General features: G+C 41.5%; 1 protein-coding gene, 1 long non-coding RNA gene and 1 other non-coding gene across 53 annotated transcripts in view; 1 reads left to right on the top strand and 2 right to left on the bottom strand.

Annotated features, from left to right (window-relative positions):
- Window positions 1-1117: 1117 nt before the first annotated feature.
- LOC118945710 (U6atac minor spliceosomal RNA) lies at window positions 1118-1245 on the bottom strand. The gene has a single exon (XR_005040825.2). It is a non-coding gene; the product is annotated as a U6atac minor spliceosomal RNA (small nuclear RNA).
- Window positions 1246-1505: 260 nt separating this feature from the next.
- On the top strand, window positions 1506-5038 carry LOC118945282 (uncharacterized). Of its 2 annotated transcripts, XR_016493375.1 has the most exons (5): window positions 1506-1599; window positions 2093-2135; window positions 3799-4286; window positions 4816-4846; window positions 4951-5038. It is a non-coding gene; the product is annotated as an uncharacterized LOC118945282 (long non-coding RNA). The 2 variants fall into 2 exon arrangements; XR_016493374.1 differs by lacking the exon at window positions 1506-1599 and having other exon boundaries at window positions 1998-2135.
- Window positions 5039-5440: 402 nt separating this feature from the next.
- LOC110509593 (formin-binding protein 1) overlaps window positions 5441-21371 on the bottom strand; it is a 107900-nt gene continuing 91969 nt past the window's right edge. For 10 of the 50 annotated variants that reach the window (XM_090227153.1, XM_090227168.1, XM_090227177.1 and 7 more), the window contains 6 exons: window positions 13124-13233; window positions 12655-12787; window positions 12183-12313; window positions 11915-12066; window positions 11544-11702; window positions 5441-9595 (listed from right to left, as the gene is read on the bottom strand). In XM_090227153.1, coding sequence (XP_090083279.1) covers window positions 9588-9595; window positions 11544-11702; window positions 11915-12066; window positions 12183-12313; window positions 12655-12787; window positions 13124-13233 — 693 coding nt within the window. In that variant the 3' untranslated portion in view covers window positions 5441-9587. Of the gene's footprint in view, window positions 9596-11397; window positions 11703-11914; window positions 12070-12182; window positions 12314-12654; window positions 12788-13123; window positions 13234-16435; window positions 16472-16760; window positions 16776-21371 lie in introns of those variants that run through there. The other 40 variants (XM_090227141.1, XM_090227158.1, XM_090227136.1 and 37 more) reach the window with 21 other exon arrangements.

Here is a 21371-nt window from a genome sequence, read left to right as displayed (position 1 = left end):
TTTAATATCTCAGTAGCCCGGAACTCTCTCAGTTCAGTCCAGGCTACTACCCGCCTCCAGGCCTGCTGGCTACAACATCAAAATATTATCAAAGTCATTGATGACAAAGGTTTGATACTGGTTTCAGCAGGGTGCACATATTAGATAGAGCTAGAGCAGTAGAGAAACCCAGTCATACACTGCTGCAATACCTATCTCACCAGTCTGCCTGCCTGATGCAGGAGCGACAGACACACACACACACCGAGGTGTCGTGCTGTGGTCTGTGGTCTGGGCAGAGGGCCCTGATGTCTTACACAGAGACAGAGACAAATATTTTAGCAATCTTTATTACAGACACTTCACCCGCTGGCCAGGCATACCTTTATGAGGGATATGGTTTGAGGCAGGAATTGATCTTGTTCCGTCTTTGGTAGAACATGACTGCCCTCTTCTGGTCTCTTCTGGTCATTGGCCAGCAGCAAACCACCCTGCATACCACTGCTGGCTTGCTTCTGAAGCTAAGCAGGGTTGGTACTGGTCAGTTCCTGGATGGGAGACCAGATGCTGCTGGAAGTGGTGTTGGAGGGCCAGTAGGAGGCACTCTTTCCTCTGGTCTAAAAAATATCCCAATTCCCCTGACTCTCTGTCATTAAAGATCCCATGGCATTTATTGTAAGAGTAGGGGTGTTAACCTCGGTGTCCTGGCTAAATTCCCAATCTGGCCATCAAACCATCACGGTCACCTAATAATCCCCAGTTTACAATTGCCTTATTCATCCCCTGTAACTATTCCCCAGGTCGCTGCAAATGAGAATGTGTTCTCAGTCAACTTACCTGGTAGAATAACGGATAAATAAATTGAAAAAACCTACACAAAGATTTCAGTATGTAATTAAGAAGCATTCTCATCTGCAGTACAGTGTTACGTGCTGTTATCTGTTTTCTTATGTTTTGGGGCATGAGTAGCAACTTCATTTTGTGAATATTAATGCAAATTGATAATTCTTCAAACCAAAAGCAGCCAATGAAATAACAGTCCTAGTAAGCATAATGGTTCATAATTCTTATAATGTATTTTTGTGTGTGAAGTACATATTTCTGTGAGAATGAAATCAATTTCAAGGAGATGTATCAATTAAAAACTTGGTTGAAGATGCCACGGAGTAAGTGGCAATGCCTTAACCATATGTGTGTTGAAGGCCACTAGGGCCTCTTCCATCCTTGTCAAGGGGAGTGCTAACCTTCTCTCCTTTCATACAACACAACAACCAATGTGGAAATTATTGCTATATAAGCCACTGCTAGAATATCAACTTCTCGTTCACGGTTGGTAAAATTGAATCTGACATTTTGGGAAAATATACAATAACAGTAAAACGTATTATGTCCCCATACGTGTAATATTTTCTAACATCCAAATCAGTGGTTATATAAGTTTTATTCGTTGTATTAATATAGATGTCCCAGAATGCATTGTATTTTATTTACATATTTTTAGTGTGGGCCAATGACATTGAGTTATAGATACCACGTTTTTCAATCCAGGAAGTCAACAAAATATTTTCGAATTGGAGCCAGATCGTTTTAAAACAAAACGATACGCTATGAAACAACTAGGTGTCTGATTTTCGTTAGTTGTCTACCTACTTTCGCCCTTGTCTCGAAGACTAACAATGTTGTTTGGTAGTAGTTCGCTGTGGTTTTCTCCCCTCCAGCCTCTGTCAGCTGATAGCAATGATGTGTATAGTATGAAGCGTTACATATTACGTTACGTATTTTTTTGTACATTTTGTATTTTATTAGGATCCCCATTAGCTGTAGCAAAAGCAGCAGCTACTCTTCCTGTGGTCCACACAAAACATGACACATTAGATAATACAGAAATAACATTAATAGACAAGGACCGAACTGCATAATTTTTTTTAAGGCACACGTAGCCTACATATCAATACATACAGAAACTATCTAGGTCAAATAGGGGAGAGGTGTTGCTTTATCTGTTGTTTAAACCAGGTTTGCTGTTTATTTGAGAAATATGAGATGGAATGGAGTTCCATGCAATAATGGCTCTATATAAAACTACGCTTTCTTGCATTTATTCTGGATTTAGGGACTGTGAAAAGACTGGTGGTCCTGGTGGCATGTCTGGTGGGGTAAGTGTGTAAACAATTTGGGATTTTCAACACATTAATGTTTCTTATAAATAAGAAGTGATGCAGTCAGTCTCTCTTCAACTCTTAGCCAAGAGAGACTGGCATGCATAGTATTTACAGTTGAAGTCGGAAGTTTACATACACTAAGGTTGAAGTCATTAAAACTCATTTTTCAACCACTCCACAAATTTCTTGTTAACAAACTATAGTTTTGACAAGTCAGTTAGGACGTCTACTTTGTGCATGACAAAAGTAATTTTTCCAACAAATGTTTACAGACAGATTATTTCACTTATCACAATTCCAGTGGGTAACAAGTTGACTGTGCCTTTTAAACGTTTGGAAAATTCCAGAAAATGATGTCATGGCTTTAGAAGCTTCTGATAGGCTATTTGACATCATTTGAGTCAATTGGAGGTGTCCTTGTGGATGTATTTCAAGGCCTACCTTCAATCTCAGTGCCTCTTTGCTTGACATCATGGGAAAATCAAAATAAATCAGCCAAGACCTCAGAAAAAAATTGTAGACATCCACAAGTCTGGTTCATCTTTTGGAGCAATTTCCAAATGCCTGATGGTACCATGTTCATCTGTACAAACAATAGTAAGCAAGTATAAACACCATGGGACCACGCAGCCGTTATACCGCTCAGGAAGGAGACACGCTCTATCTCCAAGAGATGAACGTGCTTTGGTGCAAAAAGTGCAAATCAATACCAGAACAACAGCAAAGGACCTTGTGAAGATGCTGGAGAAAATCGGTACAAAGGTATACATATCCACAGTAAAACGAGTCCTACATCGGCGTAACCTGAAAGGCCGCTCAGCAAGGAAGAAGCCGCTGCTCCAAAACCGTCATAAAAAAGCCAGACTACGGTTTGCAACTGCACATGGGGACAAAGATATATAGAAATATCCTCTGGTCTGATGAAACAAAAATAGAACTGTTTGGACATAAAGACCATCGTTATATTTGGAGGAAAAAGAGGGAGGCTTGCAAGCTGAAGAACACCATCCCAACCGTGAAGCACGGGGGTGGCAGCATCATGTTGTGGGGGTGCTTTGCTGCAGGAGGGACTGGTGCACTTCACAAAATAGATGGCATCATGAGGGAGGAAAATTATGTGGATGTATTGAAGCAACATCTCAAGACATCAGTCAGGAAGTTAAAGCTTGGTCGCAAATGGGTCTTCCAAATGGACAATGACCCAAAGCATACTTCCAAAGTTGTAGCAAAATGGATTAATAAGGACAACAAAGTCAAGGTATTGGAGTGGCCATCACAAAGCCCTGACTTCAAACCTATAGAAACGTTTGACCCAAGTTATAGGCAATGCTACCGAATACTAATTGAGTGTATGTAAACTTCTGACCCACTGGGAATGTGATGAAAGAAATAAAAGATGAAATAAATCAGTCTCGCTACTATTATTCTGACATTTCACATTCTTAAAATAAAGTGGTGATCCTAACTGACCTAAGACAGGGCATTTTTACTAGAATTAAATGTCAGTAATTGTGAAAAACTGAGTTGAAATTTATTTGGCTAAGGTGTATGTAAACTTCCGACTTCAACTGTATAAAAGCCCTCTGACTACAATGAAGAGAAAGACGTCCCGCTTTGTTCTGGGCCAGCTGCAGCTTAACTAGGTCTTTCCTTGCAGCTCTCAACCACACAGCTGGACAATAATCAAGAGAAGACTAGAGCCTGCAGGACTTGCTTTTTGGAGTGTGGTGTCAAAAAAGCAGAGCATCTCTTTATTACAGACAGACCTCTCCTAAATCTTTACAACCATTGAATCGTTATGTTTTGACCATGACAGTTTACAATCTAAGGTAACACCAAGTAATTTAGTCTCCTCAACTTGTTCAACAGCCACACCAGTCAATACCAGATTCAGCTGAGGTCTAGAATGCCTCAATAGAGTGATTATTGGACGACACTACAACTCCTCATAACAGATACGTGTATCACCTCAAATATAACGACTCATACTACATTCGGTTACATTCTACTATTGTTTACATATTGTGCGTCATGTTCAATGGGCCAAGAGAATGAAAATACAAGCGACAGAACCTAGCAACACTTTCCTGTGGATATCTCCAACTCCTACCGCCAAAAGGACCAGCAGCATGTACAACCGGTAAAGTAAGTGTAAATACCATTTTATTCCACATTCTGTCTTGTAGAGACTGTCTTTTTTAGTGCGACTTCAGTCAGACAGAAAATCCATGGAGTAACCATGATAACAGTCTGATGTTTAGGCAAGCCCCAAGACAGAGCCTCTCCAACCCTAAGTTGTCCAACCATCCCTACTTCACCCTGGAGAGACTGGGGCCTGTGCTTAGACCGCTGGCAGGTGGAGGTACAGTCAGAGGCCTGAACAGCGACTCCGTCAACTCTCTATCGGTTTCTTGCTTGTAGTCTTGTTTTATTCTCGCTCTGAACTGCTGCTACTTCATGTAGTAGGTGTATGGATGCTCCGTTTGTGTAACGGCATTGTTGTCATCTCCTCTTTCTCTAATGTTTATCTTCACTGATACGCAAGTATTTTAAAGTGTGCCCGACAACTGATGTAAAAGGGCTTTATAAATACATTTGATTGTATGCAAGTCTTTATACTGCATGTATTGGTTATCTAATCTTTCTCACTGGTAGGGTTCTGTTTTTTTCCCAGATGGTTTCACTACGACAGGTGATGATACCAGGCAAGTAATACGCCAGTCATCTGACGATTTCACTGTCAATAGTTTTACTTTTCTTCTGACCAACACGTTCCTCGCCTTTCCCACCTTCCCCCGTTCTCCCCCAGTGGACAGTGTGGGACTTGAGTTTAATCAGTCGTCTGTGGTGGATCGTGGACTTGTGCAACCTGTGGTTATACTGGACCTCGCTGAGGTAAGCTAACACCCTCCCCATTCTCAGGTGATTCACCTGGTATTGTCACAATTGTATTCAGTTCTAGTCAAGTTTATTCCATTTTAACCTCTAACCCAGGTTGTTTGTTCTTGGAAAAAACTTACTTGAATGACTAAACTACTAAACTGGGCAGAAATGACAAAGTGTCAACATTAGCCTGATAATAATCACTGAAACAAAAGGTAGACAGTCAGGGACCATCAGCATTTCCAAACATGATGGAAAGAGGAGCATTTGTGGGGCTATTTGACAGCAGAACGAACACCAGTCTTAGACTTGGAGAGCATCAGAAGTTCAACAAATGATGGATAATGGAATTTCCCCCCTCAAATTGTCCTTGCACAATGTGGCAGTGTTGTTCTCCGGACCACAGCGAAGACCAGTTATTTTCAACATGTATTTAATTGGCACAGTTAACACAATACAAAGTATTCAGTGCTCCGAAATGCAAGCATATACCAAATGGAACACAAACAACAAAAAAGTGCGAAACACACCATTTGGCAGACTTTACAAAACAAAAACAATAAAACAAAGTCTTAGCAAAGCGAGAGAGAAAAAAAGTAACGGTAGGTCCTTTTAATCGTTAAAACCTTAAAAAATAGACTGTTTATTTCCTTTTTTTTTTGTCTTAGTTGAATGAATATTTATTTATATATTTATATATATATTCTCTCTAATTCCAACAAGCCATTTCTTCTGTACAGGTGCACTGGGGCCAGGCTGAAGATCTAGGATGATCCGAGTCCAGTATTAGCAGGAGAGGAGATAAGCAGATTCCACTCTATACTGGCTCACTTCTGAGTGGCTCTGTCTGTCGGCGCACTACAGATATGCACCTTCTGACGGTCTGCATGGGAATCAGTTTTGCCTTTTCACTTCTCACAAACAAAACAACTGCCAAATCAATATCCACAATAATCAAAATAAGAGATGGACGGATGGGAATAGCAAAAGGAGACTTTGACCTGACCTGATCCTCGGCCAAAGAACTTATAGATTTGCGCTGCTTTTAAATTATGACAAGTAACGGGGACTCCAAATGATGATGGATCACTGTTCGTTTGTTGTTCTAATGATAATATACACAGTTTGCATTGATACAATTTCAGTTGCTGCCCTTTGAAATGTTGCTTGAGTACTAATATTGTAATAAAAAAAAGTTTCAAGACACTCTTGAGCCTGGTCAAAGTAGTGCACGAAATAGGGAATAGAGTGCCATCACTAACGGCTTCATTAGACAAAACAAATATTTGTTATTCATTACTTCGTCTGCAGTGACTTCAGGCAGATCAAACAACTGGTTTCATCATTATAGGTGGTTTGTAGTTCAGGTGCAACAGTTTTCCAGCTAAAGAAACAACTAGCTACAAAATAAAAAGCTAAAATCTCATCGACCCAAAATTGGTAAAATAATAATGATAAATAAAATGAACAAAATAAAAAATGTATGTGCCTTTGAGTGAGGGAAACAGTGGACATCATCATCTCTGTAGATGTTATGGATAATCTACCTTGACTGCCACGTACAAAATACCCCCCCCCCCTAAAACCTTTATAAAAAAGAAAACAAGAGACGTCTTTACCTATTCAACATACCACAGAATGACATCTGTCTTTACACTAAGTGGTAGGATACATCCATAGAGAGAGATAGAGGACTTTAGTGCCTAAAAGCCCATTTTATCATGGGCAGTGCCATTGAGGACTTTTACCATTTTGAAGTAGTCAACTGGGTGGGACTTCCTATGGGTTAAGGAAGGATCACATAATTCCATCCAGGTCACCAGGAGGGATCAGCCAATGAAGTATACGCATGAGCAAACATTCCAGAACTGCAGGTAAACTGCAGGTAAATTGCCAACCTTGGCTTTAAACCTGTTTAAACCTGTTCATACACACTCCAGCTGTCAATATACACCCTTTCAGTTTGTTTGCCAACTCATGGTAGAAGAAAATTGACTACTTCAAAATGGAGATGGACTCAATGGGCTGCCCATGCCCTCACAGATGCCATAATGGGACAGATACAATGATGCGATGTCTATCTAAGACTATGGATTAAACTAGTTAAGGCCCAAAATGAAGTCTGTCTCGTCTCATATTCAGTCGCACACAACCTTGTGGGAAAGAAAGTGTGTGTGTGGATCACAGTATTACAATACTTCCATATACAGTAGTAAGTGGACCATGCAAATTACATGAGACATTTAACTAATCCTCAAGTTTTCTTCCGGGGACATTCTGTCTGTTGGGTAGGATATACAGTGGAGACGTTACACAGCACAGTATGTATCCACAGGATGAGGCTAGTGGAAGCTAACGACCACTTGCCTTCGACACACTTCTCAAACATGTACAATGTCAGCAAACAACATTACATACAGTATAACAAATTGACAAATTACATTTTATAACCATGTACTGTTTGCATAAAATCATTCAGAAACAGAAGTTTCGGGAATCCAAAACGTTCTTAGCTGAGATTTTGAGCAGGAGGAGTTACTGTGAGGGAGAGCACACACACTCACTGTTAAAAAAAACACAGGTAGGTGAACATGCTTTCAGAGACGAGGAACAGTCAAACAACAACAAAACAAAATACGGAAGCGCTAGTAGAGGATCCCCAGGCACAGAACCCAGAAGGTGACAAATAGGTTAAGAAGCGTAACAGGCAAGTTAACTGAAATAAAAAGCGACATGGGCAATACCCCCCCCCGGAGCAGAGCTGTAGGGTGGCGAGTCAAAGAGGAGACAGGGCATGCATGCATACTGCACGCACTGCCCGAGAGGAGCCCCATCCTAAGCTGTGACATGGCCATCAACGCAGCCAATGACCAGCATCTGGGGTTTGAGGAGGGGAGGGGTGTGGCCAGAGAGAGGAGCAGACGAGATCAGTGGTGTATAGTACTTCAAAGTAAAAATATTTTTAAGTCATTTTTTGGGATATCTGTAATTGAATTTACTATTCATATTTTGGACAAATTTTACTTCACTACATTCCTAAAGAAAATAGTGTACTTTCTACTCCATACATTTTACCTGACACCCAAAAGTACTCGTTACATTTTGAATACTTAGCAGGACAGGAAAATGTTGCAATTCACTCACTTATCAAGAGACCATCCCTGGTCATCCTTACTGCTTCTGATCTGGCAGACTCATTAAACAAGAATGCTTCGTTTGATATTTGTTTGAGTGTTGCCTGAGTGTTGGAGTGTGCCCCTGGCTATCTGTTTATTTAAAAAACAAGAAAATAGTGCCTCCTAGTTTGCTTAATATAAGGAATGTGAAATCATTTGTACTTTTACTTTTGATACGTAAGTATATTTTAGCAATGACATTTACTTTTGATACTTAAGTATATTTAAAACCAAATGCTTATATACTTTTACTCAAGTAATATTTTACTGGGTGACTTCAACTTTTAATTTAGTAATTTTCTATTAAGGTATCTTTACTTTTACTCAAGTATGACAATTGGATACTTTTTCCACCACTTTGAGTGGATGCCAGTAACAACACATGATAGTATGGTAGGGAGAGAGTGCAGGTGAGATGAAGTAAAGTGAACCTGTCCCCTTTCCCACCCCAACCCCTCTCGGTCCTGGAGCTCCTAGTCCTGTCCCCTCCCCAGTCACGTATGGAGGATGTACATGATACTGACAAACACCACAGAAGACACACACCATAAATGAAGCTTTTTCATACACACATACAGTAAGATGACCAATCGGTCCATGTTTTAGTCCATTTGAAACCTGCAAAATATGGAGCTGCGGTCTGAGAGAGTGGAATGACTGCGTTGTTTCCATGGGTACTCCACGGCTCTCCAAGTGATGCTGAATCTGGACGGTTCCTTCTATGATGATGGCTCTGAGTCAATGAGTGAGAGAGAGAGATACGGCAACTGTATCCACCTGATTGGTTTGAATGCAAGGGTGGACTGGAGGGACACGGTTTGGCTTCCTCTCCAGCCTTCCTGTCTGATGGTCTGGTCAGGTGAGATGGTATGGGTGGGGTGTAAGCGGGTTTGTGGGGGGAGATTGTGTTGCTTCTTCCCCCCTTCCATGAGGGGGAGCTGGTCTTGCCTCTGACCACACCCTGCCGTGCTTTAGGAAGGGGTTTGGGGAGGGGTGGCATGGGAGCGGGTTGGGATTTGAGGCGAGAGAGCTAACAGCCGCCATGGTAACGCTGCGTAGCGGAAGCTGAGTTAGTACATCGAGAGGCAAAGCTTTGCAGCGACAACGGAAGCAAAATTATAAATGTGTAATGGACTATTAAAAGATTTACGGGTGCAAAATTGTGATGCTTATTATTGTTGCTTCTGGTCAGAAACTGTTGCAAAAGAAGAGAACTCTACGTATGTATCGGGTTGGAAATTGAGATGCATCATTATCGATCTCCCGTTTTTGTCTCGGTCATGTCTCTCTCTCTTTCTGACTCTATGACAATAAAAGGAACGTGAATGTGGTTGCTCTGTCTCCGAGGCTGCTTGCCCTGCCATTTCTGAGCCAGCCTCTCACACTTTTAGGAATCTGCAATTTGAAAGAAAAAAAACAACAAACAAACAAAAAATGAAGGAAAAAAAAGAACACGTTAGAGAGAGAGATCTCAGGGAAAGAAAATGTAGTTCACATACTAAATGAGGTGGAAGAAGAACTATTCTTTGCAATTTCCTTTGAAAGGAAATAATACTGTTCTCTGTCGTTAATATCAGTTGCTGTACCTTAAAAATATTTTTTATGATACTGTTTCTAAATGTTAAGTCTGGTGTGAATCTATCATTCCCAAAAACGAAAAGAGACACTTAAGCTTGTAACATGCACAAAAAAAAAATGACCATAACATGCCTCACATTTCATTTGGACCCCCATTTAGCAGGGTGATGAAATGGTTGTGTTAATAGCACTGTCAGAGACGGGATTACTTTCACCGGTATAGGAGAAAGAGTTGCGGAAGCATATTTGTTGAGCTTTTTGAGATTTGACAACAAAGTTGGAGTCTCTTCCAGCATGCCTTTTGGCCCTACGTTTGCACACTTCAGTAATCTTTAAAAGAGAAATGGCTGGATGTTTTAGTGGCATAAAACAGTTTCAACACCATACTGTAGCACAGACCATGCTTCTCAAATGGACTTATCTGCACCGAGGTGCTAATCAAAACCCATGCATGATCTGGCAACCAAGCACCGATGTTACAATCAGCCACACAACAACAAAAAATCCGTTCTCACAATGTTCTCACCAAGAATGAGGGAGAGAATAATGGTACAGCTCATTCTCAATCCTGAATTCCTCTACAACCGTTCTGGAAAATAAAGGCCCAGAAAGAAAAAAAAAATAGCCCCTTCCTTGGACCTTTTAGTCTGTGACAATCGTGCATCTTTAACAGTAGAGGAGTGAGACAATCCAGGATAGAGGAGTTGATATTCACTGAGCACTATAATAGCCTCCTGAGCTACAGAATGCAGTCCTATGTATGGGGGTGAAGCGTTGTGATTCGGTACATTCATTTGTCACAGTACAAAACAAATATGATTGCATATGTTTGTTTTTTTTGTTTTTTTTTACAGCAGAATCAAATAATAATTTGCATATTTCTACATTGTACAATCTAGCATGCTTTACTACTGGGGACAGCAAGCAGTTTTTTCCCCACACACACGATCCCGTGGTTTAACCTAAAAAAAAGTGTATTATAATATTTTGTTCTCTCCAAATATCACCTCGATACTGGCCTCTGTGGGAATATGATTCAGTGGTTAAGACCATCAACATTTGTAGTCAAACACACACTTACATTTTGCCTTTTGATTTTCATCCTGACCACAACTCTAGTCTACCTTTGAGGCCAGTTTCTATATGATAAAATACACCTTTGTCAGGTGATAAGAACATTTTGGGGGAAATATGACTGCAAGCATGTCAAGAACAAAAAAGACAGCAGCACTCATTGATATCGTCCGTACAACCGGCCCTGATTCCCATCGAGTTGACTGGAAGTAACGACAGAAAGTTCTCCTGGCAAACAAGAGGTAACGAGGAGAGAATTCTCTCAGAACCGGTGGGAAAAGAACGCTCCGAGGTCAAGTTTCCCCCTTGGTACAGATCTAGGATCAGCTTCCCCACCCCCAATCATGATCTTAACCATTATTGTGGGAAATGTAAAAAAACGACCCAAGATCAGTGTCTAGGGATAACTTCGCCCTACACCAAAAATAGCCAATACCTCTTTTAAAACTATCCTGTCTCCCAAATGCATTGAGATACCCATCACATACAACACCACAGTGCATGGGACCGGTCTCAGCTACATGGTAATCATGACAGAGGCACATGGAGACTTCTGGTTGGTCCATCATTCAGAGTGAAAGAGAGTGGGAGGAGTGTACTCGACTCCCCGAGTGCCCCCCCCTGAAAACGAAAAAAAAAATGCCCTCGGCCCCAAAAGAAAACCCCTTCAGTTAAATGTACGTCATAGCACCTTTGGCGTTTGTTTCCAAAAGGACCTCGACATAAGACGTGGGCACGTAGCCTTCCTCCTCTTCGTTTCTGCGGACGCGTGTCCAGCCATCACCTTTATCCTCCTCTATCACATACAACAGCTCTCCCTCTGTCACTGATATAGTCCCCTCATTATGACCTAGTGGAGGGGAGGAGGAGGAAAATAGGTGGAATAAGAAAGAGAGAAAGTGAGAAGGAGAGGGGGGGAGAGAGAGAAAGGCAGTAAAGTGTCAAAACAAGGTGGAAGAGTGTTATTGTTGCATATCTCTCAAATAGTCAAATAGATGTTCAAGCCCACATTACCCGTGTTGTTGTCTCTGATTGGTGTATTACCTGTTAAAGGTGTATTACCTTCAAATTGGTAGATGGCTTTACAGGTGCCGATAGTGGGCAGCGTCTCCTCATCCCCATCGTCAAACTCATCATCAAACTCTGGAGTGTTGGCTATGGCCACCTTGACCTGAGTCTCTGAACTCTGCTCCTCTGTGTAACTGCCATCCGGGCTGCTCAAGGACCAACACACACACACACAGTAACTATAGCAACCTCACAACACAACATTACAGTAACAAACTACAAAGTGTTGAATAATGTGTGTGTGTGTGTGTGTTTACTGTACCTCTCTCTGTCCTGTGCACAGTTGTTGGCAACCGTGCTGCTGTTGCTGTTCTGTGTCTCGTACAGACCACTCTGTCTCCTGGGAGGATCGCTCTTCGATGGTAACCTCCCCTCCACCTCAGCTAGCCATCCCTGGTACAGACGCGCGCGCGCACACACACACACTTACGTTAGGATTGTGAGATGAGATTTGCTAGTGCAGTGCAGTCCAGAGTCAGATATAGCCTTCTTACTAAGGCTCCTTTCTCTATTACACCAAGCCAGAACAAATAGAGGCCGCCAAGGCAGTGCATCATTTCCAAATAAGGAAGAGGAGAGACTCTGGAGCACTTTACTGTTTGATCTAATGAGGTACTGCCTTAGCAAAGCCAAACAAGATAACTATGCTACTAACAACACTGAGTACATCCAGCATCTAGAAATACAGTACATTCCTATCTGGGATAGTTTGAGATTAGTTACTCAAGACTCACCTCGAATTTCTGCACCTCGGACTGCAGTTTCTCAATGTTCATTGCCATCTCTACTAGGCGGGGGTCCACACTGGCAGGGTCACCCATCTGAGGGTTCTTCTCATACACCCCCTTCATCTTAGTTAGGGCATCTCTGACGGACAGAGGAAGAGAGAGTGACACATGAATACTCAAGACATGCTCCGACAAATAGATAGCTTAGTCTAAAGCTGATCAAGACAACCACATTTCCCCTAAATCTACCCCTGAGTATTAATATCCATCCCAAAGTTTTACTGGGCAAATTTTGGTCCATAAAAAGTCTGGCTGACAGTAAAGACTTGGGGGAGCTTTTATGGAGGAGTTAGGACATCATTTCCATACAAATATGGCTGAGGCTTATGTTGCAGACACACACACACACACACACACACACACACACACACACACACACACACACACACACACACACACACACACACACACTTACTTCTGGTCCATCTCTTTCTGGATGTCCTTGTTTAAGTCGTCTATCTTGGCCTGAAGCTTCTTTCTTCTCTGCTCTGGGGGCAGGTGGCTGAAGTCCTCTGGTCCAGAGCCCTTATGGAGAGAGATAAATACAAAAATTAAAAAGAGAGAGAGATAGTGGAAGAGAGGAAGAAAAGTTGTGGACAAAGTGAGTTTCAGGAGCATTCTACATTGTGTCTCTAAACGGATGAATATACAGTATAACATATTCTAACACCCCTCTCAGATGTTCAGTATCTCTATGTAACACCATAATCCTTCAGGTGCTTAGAATCCTTCAGAATCCTTAGGGGGTTTCTCTGTGTACTTGTGAGCCATTCAACCACCTATAACCTATTCAGTCCCAAGCCTGAAAAGATATTAGGATGTATCACATTACTTCTTATCCAGTCAAATCACATTTTCGGTGTTCATATTTCAGTATCACCATAACTGCCAAGAGAGAAGCGTAAAAGGAGGTAGTGTATCTGAAATGGAAACTGTGGGGCCATTTAAGGGCAGAGGATCACATTTCCTAATGAAGGAGCTTCCTGGATAGAATAAATATCGATCATCTCTGATGATGAGTCATTCACTCTGTTTTCTGTGTTCAATTGGGCCTGCTCTACTTTCCCAAGTAAGCTGCCTGTATATGTCCTGTATATACTGCAGTTCATAGATACACCACTTGGTGGTACTATTTGGTTATATTTCTTACATACACAGGTAATTATTGTGTCACAAATCCCTGTAAAGCAATACAATACAATGGATAATTATACATTAATTAACTGTCATTGTATTGTTAGCAATTCAAATGATATTCATTGTTGCTTTCCTCACATTTTATATATTGCTTTCAGATTGGCTTATTTGACTAGCCATAGTATTCATGGTATTTATCTGATCATGTGCTTGGACTGGATATGTTAAGGCTCAGACAACAATACTTGTATCATAAAAGGGACAAAGGTCAACGTCCTACTTCGCCAGGCGTCAAGGGTCAGAGGTCACTGGGGTTTACTGGTGAGAAAGCCAATATAAGCACAGTAGCAGGCCAGGCTACCACGGCGATGACCTTCCTTACCTCATTAGCTGCACTGCGTGCAACACTTACCAACCAGAAAACATGCAACATTGTCTGGTTCATGCTCAAATTCATACTTACATGATTTATACAAATGGTTGATCACTAGAATAAAGAACAGCCTGCTTGCTGTTGATTGATGTAAAAACAAAATACTCCACACAGGCGATAATTATTTCATGAGACAAGGTGCTATACAGGTGAGACACAATATATACAAAATTATGTGGACACCCCTTCAAATTAGTGGATTCGGTTATTGCAGCCACACCTGTAGCAAGCTCCATATAGAAATGGTTTGTCAAGATCGGTGTGGAAGAACTTGACTGGCCTGCACAGAGCCTTGACCTCAACCCCATCGAACACCTTTGGGATGAATTGGAACACCGACTGCGAGCCAAGCCTAATCGCCGAACATAAGTGCCCGACCTCACTAATGCTCTTGTGGCTGAATGGAAGCAATTCCCCCGCAGCAACGTTCCAACATCTAGTGGAAAACCTTCCCAGGAGAGTGGAGGCTGTTATAGCAGCAAAGCAAAGGGGGGGGGGGGGGGGGGGGAGACCAACTCCATTGACTTTGGAATGAGGTGTTCGACAAGTAGGTGTCCACATACCTTTGGTCATGTTGTGTATCTTTACCCAGAAACTTACCTGTTCAACATACATTTCACACTCAGATATACATTTGCATATCTACTTGATTACATTTAACCACTGGTCAACTGATCTCGATCCTTTCTAATCTCTTGCCAAAGGATTTGTTTGACATGCATTTGTCAATGTTGACCACTCAATAATTACTACTACACACAAAGTAATGAACTAATGATCATCACGTGGCTTATGTTATTGGGGTTGACTAAGGAGATTTACAGCAATTATTTTGAGGCAGTGTATTCTGTAGTTTATGATTTATCAAATCAAAATTCCCACAGGGCTCCAATGTAGAAGTCTGATGCAGAGGACTTGAAGACTGCCAAAAATGGAATTTGAAATAAGATTCTACCTAATCTCCTCCACCACCAACTCTCTCTCTCTCTCTCTCTCTGCAGCAATTGAGCCTGGGGAAGAGGTTCGTTTCTACATAGAATTAGGAATTAGCCATTTTGGTCAGGGAGTTGGTCAACCATGGTTTGCCAGTGCTGTAATAGGATATTGTGTAAAATAAAGTAAAGTAAAATAATGCATTTACAGAATTGATCTTTGAGAGGAATGATTCCATAAATGTTTCCAAATTAAACAGCCAATATGCCAACATTCCATTCAAACAATGTGGTCAACCCACAGCCAATACAGTACACTGGCTGAAATCAGTTGACGATAAGACTTTGACAAGTTGTAAATGCAACAAGTATTGATATTGAAAACCAAAATTCAGATATTTATGGCCTGTTTACATATATTTCATACATACAATTGGTATAAAACCTGTTTAAACTGTATTTATATGACAATATTTTAGGTTGACAATAATTCTAGTACACAATTACTGATATATGCCTTACTTTTATTTTCCAGGATTATGCCTCTACTGCCATTCATTCCAATAAGACTGGTTTTGATTATTTCTCTCTGACCAATATGGATGCCATTTTCACCCCATTCCGGAACGTTGAGTGTTTATGACATAGCCCCTCTAGTAATGTAATAGGATCTCTGAGTTTCTACCTGACTGAGACAAAAAAAAAAGCTCAATTTCATTTGTTCCCATCTGTTCTGCATTTCAGTGGAAAATACTTGGTATTCCTGGAAGGCTCGGCATCGTCTGGACATTTTAGTTTAGCTCTTTTTGGGCCATTAATTTCTACATCAAAACCACTCTGAGCTTGGCAGCGAAGGCTGAAAAACATCATCTTTAGAGGCTTGCAAAGTGCATACTAAGAACACTGTTAATGACTATTTATCAAAATCAGCATGTATCACATCTTTGATTTTACAGTATCTACCCATCTACCAGCTTTGATTATTATGCATCTATTGGAATCATCCATCTTTGCATCTAACGAGTATGAGGACAAATCAAAGGGGATGGAACTAGCAGACAGACAGACGGACCTAAGTTCAAATACTATTTGAAATCCTTTCAAATACTTGACCGAGCTTGTCTGTTGCGATGAAATGAAAAGAAAATGACTTCAACGATTTCAAATAGTATTCGAAAACCCAGGTCTGACTGACAAACAAAACATTAACTGTAATTCTGATCACCTCAATAAGATTCCGGACGTGGGAATTGAGTGTGATCTGCACAGAGCACACAGGCACAGTGGGGAGAGACACAACAAACAATAATAATACACACAAAAACAAAAATTATGAGACAACAACACGGGTCTGCATCGGCAAAATCCATCCTCATGTCACAACAAAATGACTAAATAAATGAAAGACAACGGACGACAGGAACCAAATGCCAACAAACAGCGGCCACACAAGAATTCTCAACCACGTCGTGGTGCTAGGTGGACGTGCACACGACGCTCAGAATGCGGTTCACGCCACTACGGTCATGCAGTGTTACGGTCATGCTTACCAGCTTGAGAGAAAGCTTCATGGGTAGAAGAGAGGCGAGAGAAACGGCAGGAGGAGCAGGAGAGAAAGAGAACAGATAAAAGTCAGACAACAGCAGAATAACACATAGCAATTGTCCATTTCGGTTCCTCCTGGTACTGCATGCACATGCACAGCATGTCGTTAGTTGTTGACATGGATATTGAGAAGAAAAAGCAGTTCCTTAGCCAAACTTCACCATATGAGGAAAATAATTGGGTGTTTCAAAACCTGGAAAGGGCAAGGTAGAAGTCTTGGATGCTTTGTATATGGTAGATTGCTGCGGTCATTGGATTCGAAGATGTTCGTCTTGACCAAGGTGATAACCAGAGCTTTCACAAACTGAACAGCAAATGCATAGACCCATCATCATTTGTGAAAAACGGCAGATCAGATACGTGAGGTGCAACAGGTCTGAGGCTCTTTGCAGATGCTGGTTCGTTTGGACGCTCCCACAGTTTGTTCTAATTACAATGGAAAAAACAAAGTCTGCAATACCTCAGCGAGACGCTATTCCAAGACAATAACCGGTCATTCTCAGGACTATCTCCCGATATAACGTAATGGCTCTAGTTAACTCTTCTCTCGTCTGGTGAAGTTCAACGTCAGGTTTCAGGGATGAATGACAAAATAAGAGTTGGGTTTTAAAATGACTTGAGGTGATGACAAGGAAGCCAACTCACAAGTCTAGACTGCACAGGACGGCGAATGAGAGCGAGCAAAGTGAGAGAAGGAGAGACAGAGAGAGAGAGAGGTGAGTCGAGACACCCACTGCAGGAAAACAGGAGGACAGAGGATGGATGATAACACCCCCCTCTCTGTTCTCCCTGTACCCCCCCCCCCACACACACACACACACACACACACACACACACACACACACACACACACACACACACACACAATGACAGCATTTAACAGGTGGCTACGTGTGTCACAGTAAAGCATGATGACAGTTTGCATGTTCACATAGAGACGATATGTTTCAAACAGTGACATTCACTCATGGGAGAGGTGAGCCTAAGTGCCAGTCTGTTTGGGCCAGTCTGAGTTGTCAAGAAAGCACAAACAGACTGGCACTCAGACTAGGGAGAAGTTGCTCATAGATTCAAAGCTATAGCAGGCAGGATACATGCCCATGAGCACAAGTAATCAGGAACTAGTAGCAGCCTTCTTTATCAATGAGTTCAGTAAGGTCGAACTACAACCATAACCACTTGGTTCATCAAAGATTCATTATTAATTATATTTGTTTGATTTAAAGGACAATTAAGGCAAATGATAGAAGAAGAAAAAGAGAACTGGAAAAATCATAATGTAAGAGGTTGCTTCGGTTTAATTGCACATACAGGGATTGCACTATTAAAGATCGTTAGAGCCTATTGTGAGCTCCATGGTTATAGAGAGGAGAGATACTTTTAACACCCACTGGGTCACTCCAGCTTTAATCCCTGTAATGACTTACTATGAGGGGGTAGTTTGTAGGAAACAAAGGAAAGAGATACTTTTGACACACTGGGTCGCTCCAGCTACAGCGAACGACCTGTAATCCAGTTAACAGCTCAAAGGCCGCACTCGGGGGGGCCATGATGAGGCCAGGCCATACTCCCTTTGGTCCTGTAATCAAGTCATTCACCTGGAATGGGCCTTCCATCAGCCTCCCCATCGTGCCTAATTATCCCTCTCGACATTGACAATTGTTCTCACTGTGGTATTTCCGTTAAGAACTTGCTGGTGTAATAGACAGGGGAGGTCTGTTGTTCCCCAGTATCTGTTGTAGCTGAGTGTATAGGGTCAAAACGTGACGTGTCAGACGTCTCAGACAGATGGGTAGATATAGGTACATGGTATACAGATAGGCTATGGTGCCATGGTGCCAGCACATAGAAGGATGCGCTGGAGGGGTGAATTCTGGGTAGATTAAACCCTACCAAAAAAAAGTGTTATGAGCACCACAACCCAATGTTGTGAACCCCAGAAAACAAGATGAAGGAGCAAATGGTGGGGAGACCCATCATTCACCACGCTCCAATCCCACTTCCTTAGTTTAAGGGTCGTGCTTGTGACACTTTGAGAATTGACCCCTACCAAAAATGTGCACTGCAGCAGGAGTCCAATGCAATACTGGGGTTGGTGGTGTTGCAACAGAAAGCGCCACAAGCTGAGATGTGGGACAGGAAATGAGGTCATCCCTGGTTCTGATCATTTGGATAGTGTGGTCTTACAACAGGGCAGAAGGGTCATGTGAAATACAGTGAGGCAGTCACAGACACTAGCCTCATTTAGAAGGAAACAAAAATATCTAAAATGGCAACAGTGTCTTACTGGAAATAAATTATTATTTCTATGTATTGTCCTTGTGTTTGAAAGAAAATCACCTTTTTTTTGTCCATAAAATGAGCATCAAATTGATCAGAAATACAGTGTAGTCATTGTTAATGTTGTAAATGACTATTGTAGCTGGAAACAGACAATTTTTTTATGGAATATCTACATAGGCGTACAGAGGACCATAATCAGCAACCATCACTCCTGTGATCCACTGGCACGTTGTGCTAGCTAATCCAAGTTGATCATTTTAAATGGCTAATTGATCATTAGAAAACCCTTTTGCAATTATGTTAGCACTGAAAACTGTTGTGCTGATTAAAGAAGCAATAAAACGGGCCTTCTTCAGACTAGTTGAGTATCTGGAGCATGAGCATTTGTGGGTTCGATTATAGACTCAAAATGGCCAGAAACAAAGACCTTTCTTCTGAAACTCATCAGTCTATTCTTGTTCTGAGAAATGAAGGCTATTCCATGCGAAATCTGCCGTTTCCAGCAATAGTCATTTACAACATTAACAATGTCCACACTGTATTTCTGATCAATTTGATGTTATTTTATGTCCTTTCAAAAACAAGGACATTTCAAAGTGACCCCAAACTTTTGAACGGTAGTGTATATACTGTCAATGCATCATCATGATATGAGACTACTGTCTGTGCTGCACATGGCTGAGACACACACACATATTTCCTAATTAAGGCACGCACGCATCGGCCAACATACACACTTACAACATATTGTCTGGCCTCGAAAGCGTACGTGGGTATGCCCTGAGTCCTCCAGTCTTTGTGATAACAGAGCGAGAGAGGGCGAGTAGGAGGCTGCTGCCATGGTTATGAGAGAGAACAACACAGCTTCATCAATTAGCACAGGGCTACTAATGAGGCTAATGGGTTTTCACTCTCCCCCGCATGCACGCACGCACGCACGCACGTACGCACACACACACACACACACATCATCCATCTCTCTTTCTTTCTGTGTTTTCTCAGAGAAACACTCTCTGACTCACTCTGATGATGCTGTCATCATTTATCCTTGCTATATCCACCACACACACTCTCACTCTCTCTCTCTCTCTCTCTCTCTCTCTCTCTCTCTCTCTCTCTCTCTCTCTCTCTCTCTCTCTGTCTCTCTGTCTCTCTGTCTCTGTCTCTCTGTATATCTGGCGTTGGATCAGAGGGCTGGCCCCAGAGGGCTGAGGAATGACAAGCCCTCCCACTGGGGGATGCTGGGTAAAGCATACCTCTGCTGTGCAGCTGTTGGCCAAAGACTGAACCCAGAACCCAACCTACAGACACAACTAGCATGACATTAAAATACACACTCATATCACATGTTATATAACCTGTCATAAGGAAAGAAAACGGACATTGGCTATCTCAAAGCCATTGGCCCTGTCAAAGATATCACATTTCATAACTAATATTTTGCTCAGTCAATACTGAGGTTTATTGAAATGATAATATTCATATTTTCACTCACTAATAGCACCTGTGCAGTGTAGTGCTGTACTACGATTGACAAATAACTTGGTTAGAATTAGGAATTAGAATACTACAACGGACATGAATCTTCTTATGACGGTACAAAAGGTCAGCCATGTTGGTAAGGGAGTTGGTCAGCCAATGCTGTGATGAGATATGTGTAAAACAATGAATTTGAAGATTATCTGCCCAGTATGTTTGTTAGCTAGCCAGCCAGCCAGTTTAAGTGGAATGATTTCAATAAAGTTTCAAATTACCTGTCAATATAACATTCCATACAAACAATGCAGTCAACCTACAGCCAAACCCAGGCTGAAATAATTTGATGATAGGACATAGACAAGTTGTAATTGCAACAAGTACTGTATCATAATATGACAAAGCTTTCCAAGAAAACAAACATTGGGACATTTATGGTCTATTTACATATATATTTTAGAGGCTATTCATACAGGCAATTTTTAGAAACCTGTGTAAATTGTATTTCTAATTTGATGACAATATTTTAGGTTGACAATAATTCTATTACACAATTACTGATTTATCACATGCCTTACTTTAAATTTCCTTCATCAGTAAAAGCAGGAAATGCATCACCTATCCCTCTAATGCCATTCATTCCAATTAGACTGCTTTGGATTTCTCCCTGACCACAATGGAGGCCATAAAGAGGTCAATGGGTGGTAGAAGAAGGACGCCGGATTGGCCCACATTCAACAAATCTGATCTAACAAAGTGGATATATGTCAAATCCGTCCGGATTTTATGTATTGTAA

Source organism: Oncorhynchus mykiss, chromosome 29 (assembly GCF_057628025.1).
Source record: "Oncorhynchus mykiss isolate SJ-2025 chromosome 29, ASM5762802v1, whole genome shotgun sequence".
Classification (NCBI taxonomy): domain Eukaryota; kingdom Metazoa; phylum Chordata; class Actinopteri; order Salmoniformes; family Salmonidae; genus Oncorhynchus; species Oncorhynchus mykiss.
Note: the sequence above shows the minus strand (reverse complement) of the source record. Positions and strands in the feature narration are given on the sequence as shown.